Source organism: Clarias gariepinus, chromosome 10, assembly GCF_024256425.1.
Source record: "Clarias gariepinus isolate MV-2021 ecotype Netherlands chromosome 10, CGAR_prim_01v2, whole genome shotgun sequence".
Lineage (NCBI taxonomy): Eukaryota > Metazoa > Chordata > Actinopteri > Siluriformes > Clariidae > Clarias > Clarias gariepinus.
The window spans coordinates 26,954,801-26,973,527 of record NC_071109.1 but is presented as its reverse complement, the minus strand read 5'-3'; the positions used below and the strand labels follow the sequence as shown (position 1 = coordinate 26,973,527).

Sequence of the window (18,727 nt, the reverse complement as noted above, 5' to 3'; positions counted from 1 at the left end):
GAGAGAATTAATATGCTAAAGTTATGGCAAAGTTGTTTTTTTAAATTTCTTTAAAAAGTTTTTAAATTTAGAATGCTGTGTTTTACGGTTTCACTAGTGTATTTTTTAAGCTCTATTAATTTTGATTGAAAGAAAAAGAGGGGGGTTGTACTGAGGTAACAAGGATATAATAGCTACAGAATACACTACCTAGACAAAAAAAAATGTCATTTCAGAAAAGGTCAAATTATTGGACTGCATCAAGCAAAGAAAACAACTTAACCTGATCAATTTGAAATTAAAAATAAAAATTTTATTTGTCACATACACAGTCATACACAGTACGATATGCAGTGAAATGCTTAGACAACTGCTCGTGACCTAAAATAGAAGACTATGAATAGTAATAGGAAATAAATATGAAAATTAAAATATAGGGTAAATAAAACTAGGAAAGAATAAAATAAAATATAAAAAATAAAGTAAAAATAATTAATAACTGTACGACAAAAATACACAATATAGAAAATATTTGAAGAATGTATGAAGAAATATAAAACAATAAGAGCAGCTGAATGGGTCGGTATATATTTATGTAATTTTTGTGTGGAATGGTGTTAGAATAAATAGTAATGAAAGAATGGTAATGTCCAACGTTTGTGCAATCCACATATTTAAAGTGTCTAGTGCAGTGCAAAATATGCTTAAAAAGTGATTTTAAGTCCTAGTGTGAACTCATCACCACGTTGTGTGCTGTAATCTAAGCTAAAGCTGATTGAATGAAATCTAGGAGTGCCATAACCGCATACTTTTAACTGTCCTATTGTTTATATTATCCTCATATACCAGCTGACCTCGAACAGGATCAGTATCTCACAAAAGTGAGTACACCCCTCACATTTCAGCAAACACTTTATTATACGTTCTCAAGGGACAATACCATAGAAATTAAAATTCAATATACTTTAGAGTAGCCCATGTGAAGCTTGTATAGCAGTACAGATTTACTGTCCTCCAACAATAACTCCACATGCAGACTTCATTTGTCTAAATAACTGGCAATGAAAATGAGCACACCCTAAGTGAACATGTCAAAACTGTGTCCAAAGTGCCAATATTGGGGTTCACCAGAGCTGCAGATAATGATGATGATGCTGGGCTTCTCTTCCACTCCTCCATAATATCATCACTGCTGGAGCTGCTGGATGTTAGACACATACTGTCAACAACTTTCATACATCACGGTGTAAAAGTTCTGACTTTGGTCTATCCAAACATTAAATGCTCCCTATTCGGACGTGTTGAGCCTTTTTTGATTGCTTTAGTCCACTATATTTTTTAGTCCACTGGCCTCTCGCTCCCTCTCTAAGAGTCTAAGAGTGCTCGGTGTAGTGAGACTCAGGCCTCCTCAGGCTGTGTATGAATAGTTTATTGGCCTCCCTCTGATGTCTCTCTGTCAGTTTGTCATGTGTGCCGGACCAAGCGAGAGCCTGCGGCCGTCTTCCCGACAAGGTCGCTTTGGAAATGTACAATACATGCTCTCCATGAGTCGAGCGGTGATGCACGGATTAATCCAAACACACAAACATGACATGTGGGCAAATTTACACATCGATGCACGTTACCTGTTTTCCCACAGTAATGGGGGCTGGATTATTCTGATTTTAAAAATCGTACTTAAATAAACTTACTGTGTCATTCGTTGGTAAAGCATAAAACAGTGATATTAATGCACAGCGTTACAAATAGCGGTCTACATGATGTTCATGAGCCGAGCTCACAAGTCTCTCCACAAGGGGGAGCTGTTATTCAAGGAGCTTTCTAGGACTGTGTGATGCACCAAAATGATATTCCCAAAACTTTTCTCAGTACGCAACAGGTACAGTGATATTTTATTTTAGCTCTTGTCCAAACATAGATAGCATGCCCGATTTTACGGAGAAAAAAAAAACAAAGCATGGGAGTGAAAAGATTTATTTTGAGCGCATTTTATCAGGAAGATAAATTCTGTCTACTTTAACTTGCTTGTTTTATGAAAATTATGCAGTATGAGCACTGATCGTACCTGTGCTGCATTTGTCACCATCACATTATTTCAATTCTAGCATAAAAGCATTTTGTCCGTAGCTGTTGAAAAACTGAAAAATCTGATGAACGTAACGCTGGATTGTAAAATGCCAGGAAAAACAAGCTTGCATGATGAATGGCCAATAGGGTGACGATACAGCTGTTTAAACTGATATTGGTGGTTTTTAGCAGGTCATTAATACGGTGATGAAAAGTTTTTTTTTTTTTTTTTTTTTTTTCTTTTCCCAGTCAAAAGTTTGGATGCATCTTTTAATTCCATGGTCGTTCCAGATTTTTTTTTCTGTCTACACTGTAAAACAACGCTAAAGGCATCCAAAATCTGCAGTAATCTCCTTTGAACTGCTGATATTGAGTCGTGTCTGCTACTTATGCTCTGTAAACCCTTCATAACAGCTTTAATCTGAAGTGCTGTTTGTTAGTTGATGAGGCTGGTAACTTTAAATGAACTTTTCCTCTGCAGCAGAGGAAAGTTTTGATCTTGCTTTCCTTCAAATCATTCTCTTCATCATGGTGCTTGATTGGTTTTGCAAATGCACTTGATAATACTGTTCTGGCAAGAACTATTCCAGAACTGCTGACCTTTGTGTCTTAAATCAACACCTGACTGTTGTTGTTACGTAATTACCCAATGCTATATATGTTATTTTATAGTTTTAGAAAAAAAAAATCCATTATCATTCCAGAATGTAAAACATTGAATTAGAAGGTGTGCCAAACGTTTGACTGATACTGTGCATGCATTTGTTGTGCTGGCCTTAAATCACTGTTAATGTTGACGACAACAAAAACATAAAAAAAAAAAAAAAAAACCTTAAGACATGAATCAGTGAGAAACGGGTGCAGATGATGATAAATGATCAGGCCGGTGATTATTTTACTGCTGAAGCTTAATGCTGAGTGGTTGGAACAGACGAGAGGGGAAATGAGGTTGCTTCTGAGGTTGTTAATACCCTTTAAATTTTGAAATCTTTGCAGTCTTTCACAATAAAACATTTGTTTCTGTTTCTTTCATTTAATCGACATCATTTAATATGATAGTTAGGCCTGGCTGAAAACATTTGCACAGTCCTGTGTGTTTGTATGTTGTGTGACTGTTTTACAGAAACACCCTGCAAAAAAAAAAAAAAAAATCTGAATCCTTTATCTCGTAATTATGACTTACTAGTTTATAATTACAAGATCCAGATCTCATAATAATTACTTACTCTTCCGTAATTATGAGATCCAGATCTAAAGTTGCTGCTTCCTCCTGGCCACTGCTTTACTGTCCTCAAGCCAGACACTCTTCCTGAAAGCTACAGTAGGTTAATCTAGCCATATGTACATTTAGCGGGTGCAGCTTGAGCATTTCGCAGCGATGGTGCGGAAAGTGGAAAGCAAGGATCAGTGAGGTCCTACACCTGACTGCCAAAACGATCTAACTTTCCACCTTTTTCTTTAGGCCTGGGTTTAAAGTCATGCAACACAAAAAGTCACTTAAAGGAGATTTAGACAAGATGAGTCAAAATGAGTCCAGATTAGATCTCTAAAGGCACACTCCCACCAGCGAGCGACAAAGTGACCATTTTTTCTCTACGTAATCTCAGAGTGTGCTGCTGGCTACAATTTGCTTACAGACCTATACTGTATAGTGGTTTTAGGATACATGCTAAATGGCTAATCACACTGTTGTGTCTGCACACGCAGCAGCCTCAGTCAGACAGACAGCACAGACAGCACAGATGGCAGAGCGACAGGTAGAGTAGAAAAATAGGTCAAACACTGACATGCTTAATAACACGATGTAAAGTGCGCGGATACTCTGCTTAAACACTGCTCCCGTTTTACTGCTTCATAGTTTAAGATCTTACAAGAAGGTCTTGTAGCACATAGACAAACCTTTGTAAATATTGACAGTGTTGTGAAAAAAAAGCCAAAGCTTGACAAGTGCTGATAATATCTATTGATTGATTAAAATGTCTGTACATAGACCATTGTCATGTGTAAAATCTGTGTGTGTAAACATCTTGCCTGGAGGTACGATATGTCGCAGCCGTGATTACCAGATAAAATGGCAGATGGTTTTGGTTCTGGATCACGTGACTTCCAGAGGGCCGAAGAGCAACGTTATAGCCACATTATACACTGTAGCCGCGTTATACCCCTACAGCCGCGACCTGACCCTATACTGTAACGCTGTTTTACTTTTTTATCTGTGGGTTTAATTAATCTCTCTCGCTCTTCGCAGCACGTGGGTTTGGTGTAAACGAGGTAATGGCAGATGTGGTGAGTTTGGTGTCCCACGCCACCGAGGCCAGGCTCCGTTCCACGCTGGAAAACGTCTCTGCTCTCGCGCGACATCGAACAGAACCAAGCAAGGTAAGAACCAATCACAGTCCAGCTATCTGTGGGCGTGGCCGAATGGACCAGCTGGACAAATTGGACTCTGTAAATAGTGATTCAGTGCTCAGAAGAGGGTTTAAAATTTAAAATGTATTTAAATTGATTTAGAAAAAATCACATACAAATTGTTGTGAAAACAGCGCTTGGTTTAGTCCTTTAAAAAAAACTAAATGCAGAAGCCTTCGAAAGCATGGAATTTCATTTCGAAGTTTCCGTATGAGCTCTAAGCCTGATAATCGCCAGGAGATAAGCAAGCTTCGTTATTATTAAACGAACGCAGTCACGATGTCCTGTGTTTATTTGGGTGTTCTCCCTCTAAGCATGTCGCTCCTTAGCTCATTCTCAAACATAAAAGAGCCGGGCTAAGCAGCATAGCAGGAAACGAGATTTAACAATATAAAGGATCCATGTTGTAATTTTCAGAGGCTTCTGATGCCTGAGAGATGATTTCAATTAAAGAGAATGTTTTTGCCTTCACATCAGCTCTTCCTCTGGAACTTGGGGACAGACCTAAGCAGCTGTGCTTCGACTGAAGGAGCTAGCTGATGTCTGTTGCACAGAAATATTATTAATGAGTTTTTAATGTCTATTTCTTAAAAAAAAAAAAAATGTTTATGACGGGCCTATACACAGTTCAGTAAGAGGACCGAAGATGCACTTTTAACATTTCTTGTTATTAGCATAAATTAACAAATCAGTTCATCAGGTGTCCATAATGAACGTTTTAATATTCAGGATAAGTTGCTAAAACGATCTTGACTTTCTTCCTACTGATTATTAGTGCTATACAATTTAAACAAGTTATTGTTGGTTAGTTTTCGTTTCAGAGTTGATTTACGTCAGATTTTTTTTTTTTATATTTCAAGATCAATGTTTGTCTAATTTGTCTCAAACTGTTAAATTTTTTTTTATTTCTGCTGTTAGCAGTACGCATCATAATATGTAGGCTTATAAAAAAAATACCAGCTAGCAAAAAACAAAGTGAGTTTATAATTATTACAAAAAAGATAGATAAAGATACCCTGAGATTCCTCAGAAAAGCATTGCGTGATGATATCGATATATATATTTTTTTTATATTGTTCAGGCATAGCGACCATTAAACACCCACAGGATTCAAACTTGAGGTGACATGAGCTGCTTATCTCTTTCTAAACTTTCTCCAGTAAACTCTTTCCCCTTTCAGGATGGTGTGGGATTTAATGATCTCACCCGGAATAGCAGTTCAGACATCCTCATCTAACTATACAGGGGAAATAGGGAAATTATTTAAATTAGGTTTTAGTGAAAAATAAAAAAAACAAGAAAAACTTCTCCCTTGGGTCTGTGTATATATGTGTTTGTGCGAGGGGATTCAGACGGGGTGGGGGTGTGGCAAGTTGAACAAGTTTTGTATTTAGTTTTGTAGTTGATGGAAAGGAAAAGTGCCGAGAGGGTTGAGTCGTTTACCTGCTACGCAAAAGCAGGGTAGATTTGTGCAGTGACAGGAAAACTTGCCCTGCCAGCGAGGCACAGCCACAACTCACACACACACAAAGCAAGAGCTACAGATGAGAGATGTTTCTCCCGCTACCAGGCTTCAGCCTCAGAAAAGTGTGTGTGTGTTGCTTCGTGCTCTTGCCTGGCTTTGGTCTTTATACTGCTTTAAGTGTGAAGTGAGAACAGAGTCTTGGCAGCGAGCGTGTCAGGGGCTGCCTCCGAGACGCTCTGCGAAACAAACAATTATCCCATTAACTCAGGGTGACCTAGTAACTTCTCCTCGCTTCAGTCGCATGCGAGAGAAGAGAAAGAAAAAAAAATCAGCGAGAAGTTTGTAGCGGAAGTCAAGGCGTTAGATGAAAGCTTGTACGATGTGGAGGTGGAGTGTGTGTGCGTGATGATAAGGAGCTCGTTGCCGTGTGTTTTCTCCGCTCCAGGATGAAGAGCACCACGAGCAGACATCAGATGTGAGGACGCAGCTGAAGTTCTTCGAGCAGCTGGAGAGGTTGGAGAAACAGCGCAAAGACGACGAGGAGAGGGAGATCCTGCTGAAAGTGGCTAAAGTAGGTTTCACACCTGGATGTTTTAGTCATTGTTATATAAAGAGACAGTTTAAGAGACCCTGGTTTGTTTTTAGCTTCACTTTTTCATCATCCCGTCCCTTTTCCTGGTCTGCAAAGACTGATTTCAAAGAATTCTGCAATTGTAAAGATACACACAACGGTCACACATAAGAGAAGCTGCTTTCACACCACGGCGCCGATGAATTCCCGTCTCAGAAGGTGTTGATTAGTTTTCTACACCAGGAGATCTGACAGTATATCAGACTCTAATTTAAATAATAATTTAGGCATCATCTGCTCGTCCTAACGATATCAGTTCTATAGAAACAACTTGAGGTGTATACAGAGAGGTACAGTGAAGATTTCTGTAAAGTCATGAGTAACCATCAAACATTAAGCTTCAAACGTACAATGTAAAAGTGACCAAAAGTATGTGGACACCTCGCCATCACACCCATACAGTCTTATGCAAAAGTTTGAGCACCCCTTGATAAATAACAGATTTTGGTAATTTTTTTAAATTAAGATGATGTTAACACAGCATCTCTTGGAAATGGAAAAAATGCACAATATTTTCAGCAAAACATTGATTCATAGTTACTTCTTATGCCATAAATTGAACCAAAATAAAAACTGGCACTGTGCAAAAGTTTGGGCACCCAAAGAGTTCCAGAGTTCCTTTAGATCTCATTAGATCGGATGCATGGCAACAGCTGTCATTAGTAAAAGCCAATTTTAAAGTTTTACAGATACTTTGACTTTCCAAACCTTGTGCATACACTTCCGGACACTCAACAGCCATGGGTTCCTCTAAGCAGCTGTGTAAAACTCTGAAAATGAAAGTTATTCATGCCCACAGTGCAGGAGAAGGCTACAAGAAGATAGTAAAGCGTTGTCAGCTTTACAAAAAGTTCTTTGCCCACAATCAGCAAGGGCATGTTTGGAGAAAAAAAGAAGCAGCATTTCATGAAATGACACAAAAAGTAACTATGCCTCAATGTTTGCAGAAATTATTGTTCATTTTTTCCATTTCCAAGAGAGACTGTGTTAACATCTTTTCAAAAAAAAAAAAAAAAAAAAAAAATCTGCTATTTATCAAGGGGTGCCTAAACTTTTGCATAAGACTGTATGTACGAGTAGCCCAGTTCATTTAAATTTATGCAATGTGGCAGATGCCCCTTATCCAGAGCGACTTAGATTTTGAAATCATGATGTATCTTAGCAGTTAAGAAGGTTAAGTGAAGGGCCCATCAGTGACGACGTGGTTGTGTTCGGGTTTCAACCTGGGGACTTTCCGACCCCTAGTCCAACACCTTAACCACTGTGCTACCCCTGCTCAAAAGAGAGTTCAAGATGAGTTAAAAAAAAGAGTTTAAAGCATATCATAAAGCAATTAAGCTACTTAATTTAAAAATATATATTTTTTTTGGACAACTCTTTTTTTTTTTTTTTTTTTTTTTTTGGTTCAACACGTTCTCTTCAGTCAACCAAGTTAAGATGCTCAAACCGATTTCAGCATCTCAATGTGCAACAGTGACCTCCATAAAGACATGATGTGCCAAGGCTGGTGCTGAAGAGCTCAAGTATTCTTGCACAGAGTCCTGGCCTCAACCCCACTGAACCCTTTTGGGAGACCCCAGATCTGCTCACCTGACCTCAGTGTCTGATCTCATTAATGGTCTTGTTGCTGAATGGACACAAGTCGCCGTATTCATACACAAAAAAAGAATAGATCGTTTTTCTAAGAGTAGAAAATTATATAAAAAGGAGAAGAAAGGAATAATGGAAGTGGATGTGTGTGTGAGGGTCAGGTGTCCACATTATGTATAACATTAATGACGTTGCAAAATATTATACTGTATATAAGTATAAAAGGATCAAAAGCAAAACAGTTTTACATTTGTGATTAAATATTAAAAACAGTAACTCTACTTTGCTTGGGGCAGCATCATGCCACCGTGTCGTTGATTATTTTCCTTACAAGTCACTGTTTAAGTCCTTACTTATCAAACTTTCTGATGCTCGAACAATATAGTAAAAACAATGTAGTTTCCCAGCATGCCTTTTAAATCAGCAAGCAGCTAGCTTTAATCCTCGCAGCAGGCCTTCCTTCACTTAAGTGTCGCTCCATAAACCAAGTCAGAGGGTGGTTTGGGGTTCTCCACAGGAGAAGGCGTGCGACATTAAAGCGAAAGCAATTAGTCGACTTAAACAGCAGTGACGACGAGGATGCGAAGACGGTGGTGTCCCCATCCTCCTCAGCCGCCGTCAGTACACCCCCAGTCAGTACACAAGCGTCCCTCTCCTAATTAAGCAGTCGGCTAATTGAGCTGTCAGCCTGGAAAGTAATCGCTCTTGTGTTGCAGTTTCCTGTTTGTTTGGGAGTTTATCTGACCTGTATGCACACAACAGGCTTAATTATAGAAAGGTTTCTACAAAAGTCAAACTTCCTGACGGTTCGTTCGCTCAAACTTCAGATCTAAACAGCTTTCAGCAAGAGTGTCGAGATGTTAGATCGGCTGCTGAAGACTTGAATCTGAATGATAAATCTGTTTCTCTAACTCTAACATTGCAGAGTCGCTCCAGGCAAGAGGACCCTGAGCAGGCTCGACTAAAGCAGAAAGCTAAAGAGGTGAGTATATACCGTACAGACCATCTAGAAATATACCAGTATAGCAATACACTGTACAATATATTCTACCAAGAAATAAGGTTTTGGACAGAAATTTGATTTATTTTTCAAAATTTTGTTTAAATGATCGAATCTGAGTCATTTTGTATATTGTCCTAGATTGAATGCATATCTGATACGTACATGAAAACACATTAAGTGTTTGAAATTGAATACTGGTCTCAAGAACATGTGACCTGTTTTAACCCAGATGGCGCAAGCAGGTGCATACCGTCGTGTGCTTTTTCAGAGGACAGACGCACCCACATCAGAGTCAGATAAAAGTCGCTTGTTATTACAGTGGGAACGTGAACCGTCATGACTTGCAAATCCAAGCTGAACAAAAAAATCTGGATGCTTTTAGCAAAAAAAAAAATTATGATTGAGATTTTGCTCTGGAGGATTCCGAGTCACATGACCACGTATCATGTGCATCCAATCTAGGACCTCTAGGGTGACTCAGATCCGATCTGAAAAACAACAGGTTTGTGGCTTGTAATGTGAACATGGTGTAAATCTTTTCACACAGTGAATATCAAGATGTTGGATTCTGTAATATAAGGGTGCGTGTGAAGGCAGCTAATGGGTGATTGTTTACTATGGGGCTGAACAATTTGCAAAAAAAAAAAAAAACACAAGATGATTTTTGACAAAAACTACCATATTAAATGTATAGTTTAGTATTCAAACATATTAATTTAGGCTTACAGCATATAATTTTACCAGTGATCACTTAGATGATATTTGCCAATATTATCTTAGCTATATAAAAAAAATCGTATTCTTGAGCCACCCCTCACTTCTTCATATTTTCCTTTCAAAGAACCAGACGTCATGTATTTTTAATGCAGTCTTGAGGAATAGCTCTCCAGACTTCCTGCAGACCTTTTGTTTTGTTTAGTTTTTTTTTTGGCTAGTATCAGAGAATATTGTTTTGTTCGTTAAGTCACACAGTGACACATGAATCATTCAAGAATTAAACCAATTCAAACTAATTATAACAGATGATCAGGCGAGTGATTAGTTTGCCGGTAATGCTAATCACTCGCCGGTTGGATCAGACGAGAGGGGAAATGAGGTTGCTGCTGAGGTTGTTGCATAATCAAGCAAATTTTAAGTTGTACCTTTAGGCACTTTGCAATCTTTTAATTTAATACAAAGAAATTTTGGGGCGGGGGGGTTCAAGAATTTTCACAGTACTGTAGTTTAGGAATCGCAGTTTGTTTAAGACTTGCCTTTCGTTTCTGAACTCCTTCTGTGCCAACACTACACATGGGCAACATAAATGAGCGTTACAAATGACCGTTTGTGCGAGTGCCTTACGTTTCTTCAATGTGTTTTTATTCATTAAGGCATTATAAATGCCTGAGTGTTTTCTGGAATGTTAACCTTGCATATCTAACACAATACCTCCATCTGAGCAGCGTCCCTGCTTTTAAATCTGAAGTACAGACAAATTACAGAAGATTTTTTTTTTTTTTGCATCTTTCCTCTCCTCTAGTACGTTTGTATTAGTATTAAATAAGGAGATGATGAGCTTTTTGTTGTCTCCTGAGCCACACACATGCCACTTATTTAAGACAAACAATGCACTAGATAAATAGATGAAGCTTCTTAAATGTCTCAAGTGCAAAAGTCATGTTCAGAATATTTCAGAAAAAAAAACCCCACATAAATTCCAGACCATGTTTATAACACCTGTAATAAAATTGCAGCCTTTTGCTGCAGCTTTCCGCTAGTGTGACTCAATCAAGCTGCTTTTCATTCTTGTCTTTTTTTTTTCTTCTTCAGTGAACATAATTATGTCGTCGTCTGATAATTGGCTGTTTGGTCTGCTGCCTACAAAGATTGTCGTGTCCTCAGACACATTCCTACTTTTTTTCCCCTGCATTTATTTATTTTTTTGTTACTGCCAATTCCTGTCCAATAGATCCCGCTGTCCTGTCATGTGACAGCAACTACTGTACCTGGGGAGAGTCGGGATAATGCGTGCGTTCTCTAAAGCACGTCAAGCCAGCCACCACATCTGCATAGATGAGCTTATACACGGCTATAAGGAAGAAAGAAACGCCATGACTCCGTCTATCCCTCCCTTCCAGAAAGCACAGGCAGTTTCTCTTTCTTGGGCTCACAGCCACAGATAGCTGTTGCATCACCAGGATTCGAACACACACTCACACAGACACACACATCTCCTAATGATCCCTGTCCTAAATGAAATTAATTAAAAAATAAATTTTAATGATCATTTTCCTTGAGCATGTTAAGCCGTTATTATCTCACTAGTTGCAGTTAAGGTTTTCTTTAAACCTCGATATTTTCCGTAACCCTTAAGAGCAGAACGAGGCAGTGGTATTATTGTGCCTGAGTGCCTCTTTCTCGGTTGTACTGCTGGTTTCAGCACTCTGTCTTGTCTTCAACCCGAGGCCATGCTGTGATGGAGAAAGAGTTGAGCGCTTCATGAAGCCTTCTTTGCTCTTTTTGTTCTTTGGTGGTGGTTCTTTTTTTTTTTTTTAAGTTTTTTTTTTGGTAGATCTAAAAAGTAGAATAACGAGACGTTAAAGTGTGCGCTGAAGAAACGTTTGCATTTTCCTTTGAGGCAGCATGCTGGTCCTCAGTTTTATCATGCACACGTTTTTAAGCCTAAACCATAGATCGGTAACTAGCAGAGTATCTTTCCCCAAAACATAACCATTTCTCCCCTTTTTTTGGCGGCGGTGGGGGAGGTGTTATATACTAGCGTAAGTTAAAGAGTTTGTAGAGATAGTTAAAAGATTGAAGCTAAAAATAAGCTGACTAGCTTTAAGGTAATAAGTAATATTATTATTTCAGGTTAAAGCCCACATACATGTCTCTCTGTTTTTCTGTACACTAAGTTTTACTTCTTTTGTTGTCAGCCTGTTCGGTAATCATAGAGTGAATCAAAGATGTAGATGTAGAGATGAGAAATCGAAAAGTAGATCAGATAAAGATTAAGTTTTGTCTTAAAATGACTCCAGCTTGTTAAAATTCACTTATCCACCTCCGAGTGGCGCAGTGGTAAAGTGCTCGCTCTATCATCCGGATATCGCGAGTTCGATCCTCGGGTAATGCTGTAACCTTTCGCAGCCGAAGGCCGAGCTCCCACATTAATCACGGCTCTATAACCATAACACACTCGGAGGACAGCTCTATCCGCTCCTTCCACTTGCGTTAGCCAAAAGGATATCACTGTCCTCAGAGTGTGTTACGCCGCCCCCAACAGTGCGTGAGCGAGCAGTTTGAAAAGATGCAGTCGGCTGGTGTCACGTGGTTCGGAGGAAACACATGATAGTTTTCAGCCCTCCCGACTGAGTGGTAGTAGTAGCTTAATGTGGAAGTCCCCTAGTGACGGGGAGGAATTGGACACGACTAATTTAGAGAGAAAATCAGGGGAAATCCCAGAAAAAAATTATAATTCACTTATACCACTTCAGCGCTATTATTTCAGCTGTGAAAACATTAACTATTCCCAGTAATATATGTTTACATTCTGCAACTATTTTATTAGTAGCTTATTTTACAGTAGATTATTAAATCTTAACTTCTGAACATTTTGATTTCAGTTATGTTGCAGATACCTCCAAAGTTTCATTAAATTCTGTCCAGACGTCGATTTAAGACGCGCCCACAGGGTCGGGTAACCCACTGTATCTGGACGGACAGACATACAGAAATTTTTCTAAGACTGGTTTTGGGTTCTCCAATGTATGAAACATGAAGATATCACTGAAAGAGCGAGTTTTTACCAATTTATAATGCAGTGTATATATAAATAGTTCGGTGTATAGTAGAGTGTAGTTCTCCAAACCTGTTTGGTCCATAAGGCAAGCACATAAAAAACAACTAATACCTGGACATTGAATGAGCCTCTTCCAGGCATTCGGCCCACTTATTTGTCCACCCCTGCTCAGAGGCTGAGACTGGGTTGTCCCGCTCAGTATGAAATTGCTGTTAAACCAACTCGAATCAATTTTTTTGAGGCTGGTCCGGCTCTGCTTTGCTGGCAGAGAACAGCGTATCTTTTATTGCATTCTGCCATCGTTTCGTAATGGCGGCTCATTTAGGAGTCACCTTGCTAATCAGATAAAGACAGACAGCCCCTAAAGGCCCTTAAAGCGCCCTGAAGCGATCGCTTCCCACGCTAATATCAGCTGCATACCCAACAATCCCAGCCCGGTGTCGGCATCGCCGTCAGACACGCAGCTCTTCGGTTTTCATGTCCTTGACTTCAGTCAGCCTCCCTAATTGAAGTGCTGCGTTCAGCGCTCTCCTGCACGTTTATTAAGCTCTCGCTCAGGGGCCAGTCATTGTGGAGAGCTGGACAGCAGATAAGGATCAATAAGGGTGGAGAGCAGCGCTGGCGGCGTCGCTCTCTCCCTCCGCTGACCTTTTGGAAATGATTAGAGATTACATGCATTTCTCTCTTTGTCTGCGTCTGTCACTTTCTATCTCTCTCTCTCCCTCTCCTTCTCTCCGACATGTTCTGTATCTTCTCGTCCTCCCTTTGTCTCGCTGTCTATTTTTTGATGAACATTATCTTATCCCGAGCCTTTCCAGTTTCCATACATTACAATGGTCGGATGAGCGCAGGCTGAAAGTTGAGCTCTGTGATTGAGGTCGGTCATTAAAGCGAGATTCTGAACAGGGTGGGGGAGAGAGTGCAGAGCTCTGGATTACAGATGGCGTAACTAGGTTCCCCTTTCACTCCTCATCAAAAAAATGAATATGAAAGCAAAGCGCCACTCTGGCTGCAGGCGCTGAGGAGATCGGCTCTGACACCAAGCAGTCTCTCAGCTTCCAGAACCTTCTGTTTAGCGCTAATAGAACTGCCGCAGCGTTTGTGCGCGGAGACTTCGTACTCCGCCACCTCGGGCAGCATCATCCTCATCGTCGCCATTAGAGACGGCTCAGAGTTCAGTCACGCGGCGGCCGCCACCGCCACCTCGTCCAATTTGCGTGCGTGTGGACGTGTTGTCTGGTTTCTTCAGGGCAACCATGCGTGCGCATGCATTGTGCATGACTTCCCCTTAGATTAGCATAACCCCTGAGTTAATTAGCATGCAAATGTTGCCCTGAATTAGCTTTTCGTCAGTTGCACCAGTTCGCTGTAGCCGTGTGTCTGTGAGGCGAAGAAAGGGGTAAATGTTTAGAGGAATGTTTGTAGCTTAGACCTGTCATAGGAAAGGTGTGTCGAAATTATTAGATCTCACTGGTGGTGTGTTGGAGATGAATAAAGTGGCTGAATATTAAAAACCCAGATAATGCCGACAGGGTTCTGTTTACTTCTAACTGACTTGGGAGATGGACTTGAATGGTTTTGTTTTTGTTTTTTTTTTCAACTCCTGCAGTTTTTACAGTCAGGACCATTGATGGAGCTACGATTACATTTTTGACTCTTTTTTTAAAAATCTTTTTTTCCAGCTGCATACACAGTTAAATGAATACACACCTTCCAGCCAAAAAGAAACTCATAGTGTGTGATCCCATGATGATAAAATACCAACAGAGTGGTGCTTTGGGTAACATTGTTACCTCACGGATCCAGGGCTGGATAACGTCTATATGAAGTGTCTCATGTTCTCCACGTCTTTATGGGTTTTCTCAGCGATCTTTGGTTTCCTCACATCTCCCAACAACCATGTGAATGGTTTTGTTTACATTTTGGAGCCTTTGCAATTGTCTTTACTTACCACTTGCAACTCTGGTTACTGCAAGGGCTGTTCAAGTCAAACCGGGACTTTCGACTGTACAGAATAACACCACGGTTTTAAGGGTAAAAACCCCCTTTAGTTCTCTATATAATCTCCTGCTACACTAAATGCACTTATCTCACTGTCTCCCCTATTCCTCATTCACAGCTGTTTATCAGTCAAAGAACTTAAACTCGCTGCGTAAGAATATGTAGGAATATTTTCAAATGCCTGTCTGGTGCAAATACATTCACGTTTGCATTGATGTTTACCAATGACGTGTTGGAATCCATGTTTTAAATCTGGTTCTAATGTCTGGTGTAATATGTAATTTAATTACATATGTTATGTAATTTTATTTAATATCTGCTTTGTTGTAACTTGTATAAATTGTTCCTTCACTTATCATGATTTGTTGTAATCCTCAAATCAGATGCAGCAGCAGGAACTGGCACAGATGAGACAACGTGACGCTAACCTCACTGCGCTCGCCGCTATAGGGCCTCGCAAAAAACGCAAACTGGACTCTCCTGGAGCTTCTGGAGCAGAGGTATGTGCACCTTCCCCTTTATATAAACATCTTTACTGGTGATTTTGGTAGGGGAATTCAAAAACATGGAACAAATTAAAAAAAGGGATGCAATTTTTAGCATTTGAAAATGTATATCACTATTTAAACTCCTTATTGTGCTACAATATGCACATATGACTTCACCTACATAATCAAACCACATCGGAGTGGAAGTTATAATTGTAGTTTAGGTCTTGGAACACAGAAACATAGTCTGCACACGCTCTAGGTCAAGTTCACTAGAAGTTACTTTTTTCCTGTTCTGGACATCATGTTGAACTGGGGCTGCATACAGTTACAAGTGTCGGGCAATAGGGGGCGTTAATTTAATCTGAAGCCTGAAGTTCATCTTACCTTTTTTTTTTTTTTTTTTTTAATAAAGTTTGTTGTAATCCCACTGATACATTCATCCCACCCCTGCCATGTCTGGGTCACCGTTATGTCTGTCGGCACTAGTCACATAATTAGACTAGAGAACAGAGACACTGATAAGACTGACCGATAATAATAGATACGTACAGGGGGGGGTATCTTTATATGTACAAAATAACTGTATTTACAGACGTTTTTTTCATATTCATAAGTTTTTCCACTACCAGTATTTTAATACCAGTACACCTCACTTTCCCATAATACTGCACTGTTGTACTGCACAAATTAATCTATATAAAAGTATCTAGTGATATTAAAGTTTGAAGGGAAATGTATACATTTTCCACATTTGTTTGGAAGTAAAAGTTATAATTAAGTATTGACCTGTATTGCTATTGAACTCTTTAAGTGGTTCTTTTGGGGAGAGACATGATTTAAGTATTTTCGCCTAATACTAATTAGGGCTGCACAGTTTAACAACATTTTTTTTTTTTACATCGTTCATTTTTGAGACACATTGCGTATTTGCGATTGCCATATTTAACTACTTTGCATTCAGACACATTTATCTAGTCTAACTAACTCCAAATAATTGGACAAATGATCTTAAGCATAAATTTCTTTAAATACCACAGTTAATGGTGTGTTAGCTGGCAAATTGCAGCCTTTTGAAATGTAATTGCACAAGTTCATACTGTGAATTAGATTTTTATGTGATTAATTTTAAAGCACTTGTACTAATACACATTACACAACACAAGTACATCCGTCAGTAAAGACACTTTATTACACCAAGTCTGATTCTCTCTCTTTCACCTAGTGGGAGAGCAGAGGCTTGTTCCTTCTTGAAATTTAGTAATGGTCCATAAGACAAATTTATATTCATTTGGTGTGCAGTGGGCTGTAGTTTAAAAAAAAAAAAACCTGATTTGAGAAAAACATAAAAATGTTAAACAAACAGATGTGCATGTACTTTAATTGGGAGCTTGGAGTAAGTGATGAAAGCAGTGATGGCCGAAAATAAAAGTTGTGGATTTAATTAAGAGAAAATTTCAGCCAAGGAGAAAAGTCATTTTGATGTACAGTATGTCGTATTTGATGTACAGTAGGATGTCTCTGTGTGCTTCAGCAATGCAATATACCTTCATTGGCACTAACAGACCTGAAATCAGCAATGTCTCTGCGCACAAGCAGAAGCGCCGTTGGTGGAGATAGGGGAGAAATAGGTTAAATTACGTATCACAACTTAATTTCTGTTTTTTTTTTTTCATTAATTTTTAATATGTTAAATGTTGCAGTTCCTTTATAGTCCTACAGGTGGAGCACTCTTAACTATTCATATCATCCTCTGTGAAGGGGCAAATTATTTGCTAAATTTGGTTCCAACTGTAACAAATCAAATTGGCATTTAGGTGGTCTCTGGTGATTCCCATCCCAAAAAATGCTATTTGACAAGCTATTAATTTTACTACAGAAAAAAAAAAAACATTGAACGTCTTTGAAAAGTTTTTTGTTTCCGTGTGTTGACCGTTAAAATGGGTAACGGTCAACAAAAACGATCAACTGGTCCAAAGGGGGAAGAAAGGACTCGAACTGTCCATCAAAACATTGTGCCATAAATCTCTTCTCAGGGACTGTGTGTACAGGTTAAAAGAAATATAACGATATTTTCACCAGTTTCAGTAATGTATTCATCATGTTAACATTTCTTCAAATGGAGCACTCTGCCATATTTGCATTTACACCATTGTATGGGAAATGATGTTATTTCATATGCAAATTCCGCTGGGAAGACCACAAACCTATGGCTCTGAGTCACTAAGTTGATTATGTTCCACACCTAAGCAATAATTACTCCAATACTAAGAAGGCTATGTGTATTTATTCTCTTAGCCACTATTTGTCGTCTTAACGATGTAGTTACTGTTTAATCCTGCAAAGGACTTTAATTACTGCATATGTGTCGCCTAATGTTTTAGATGTAAATATTAATAATACCGCAGAGATATCAGTGACGCAGATGGTAGAGAATATGTGGCTATAAATGTCCCAGGTATGAAAAGCATGAATAACTAAAGTGCTCTGAGGGCACTGCTGAACCACTTGAAGAAGGGGGGGAAAAAAACAACAAAGAAATGCAATTATATAAAGCTGTATCTACAGTTCATGTCTTTTTCTAATGTTCCAGTTTCACCCAGACTTTGAGAATGACGCATGAACACGTATTAGAAGTGAAGGAAACGAGGCGAAATTCTCTTCATTTTCGCCTCACCACGTTTCAGTCTTTCACATCCGCCTCGAAAATGCCTTCGGCAATTTTTTTTTTTTTTTTTTTTTTTTTCCTCTCCTCCTTCTCTGGCGCTCCACTCTGTCTCCACCCCCCCTGTGGAGTTAGGTGAATGTGACTTTTCTAAAGGGGTCAGCACTGGCCTCGAGGGCTGTAGCTCAGGCCGCTCTGAAGGGGCCAGTCAGACATTTCATCTCCACAGTTATGCGCCTGAGGGTTTGTGCGGCCTGGAGCGCCAGCTAGCCTGCCAGGTGGCCAGCTGCGCTATAAAGGCTTGACTGTTGTTGCACTGCGGCTTCCTGAAAAAACACAACATTTAATTCTTTAGAAAGGCTGATTATAGTGTCATTGTGAAGGACAATAGCTCTGACATACAATGTTAAGTGAAGGTGAGTTCTTGCCACGATCATTTTTTCACTGATTTTAAGGTTTCTTGACTTGAAAAGATCTGCAGGACAGCAAACACTGCAAAAAAAAAAAAAAAGAAGAAAAAAAAAATCCTCTCGGTTGCGTGCGTATTCAAAGGAAGGTGGTATTTTTGCCATGCCCTTTGTTCAAACCCCAAGCCCTCTGGGCATTTTCTATCTGATTGCCAGTCAGGAACAGACCTGCTATCTGAGACTT

General features: G+C 39.3%; 1 protein-coding gene across 3 annotated transcripts in view; it reads left to right on the top strand.

Moving 5' to 3' along the window:
• The window catches only part of si:dkey-219c3.2 (transcription initiation factor TFIID subunit 4), a 48,311-nt gene that overhangs the window by 14,131 nt on the left and 15,453 nt on the right, over nt 1–18,727 (top strand). For all 3 annotated transcript variants that reach the window (XM_053506413.1, XM_053506414.1, XM_053506412.1), the window contains exons 11-14: nt 4,295–4,425; nt 6,366–6,491; nt 9,067–9,123; nt 15,307–15,423. In XM_053506413.1, the coding sequence (XP_053362388.1) occupies nt 4,295–4,425; nt 6,366–6,491; nt 9,067–9,123; nt 15,307–15,423 (431 nt within the window). The remainder of the gene's footprint in view (nt 1–4,294; nt 4,426–6,365; nt 6,492–9,066; nt 9,124–15,306; nt 15,424–18,727) is intronic.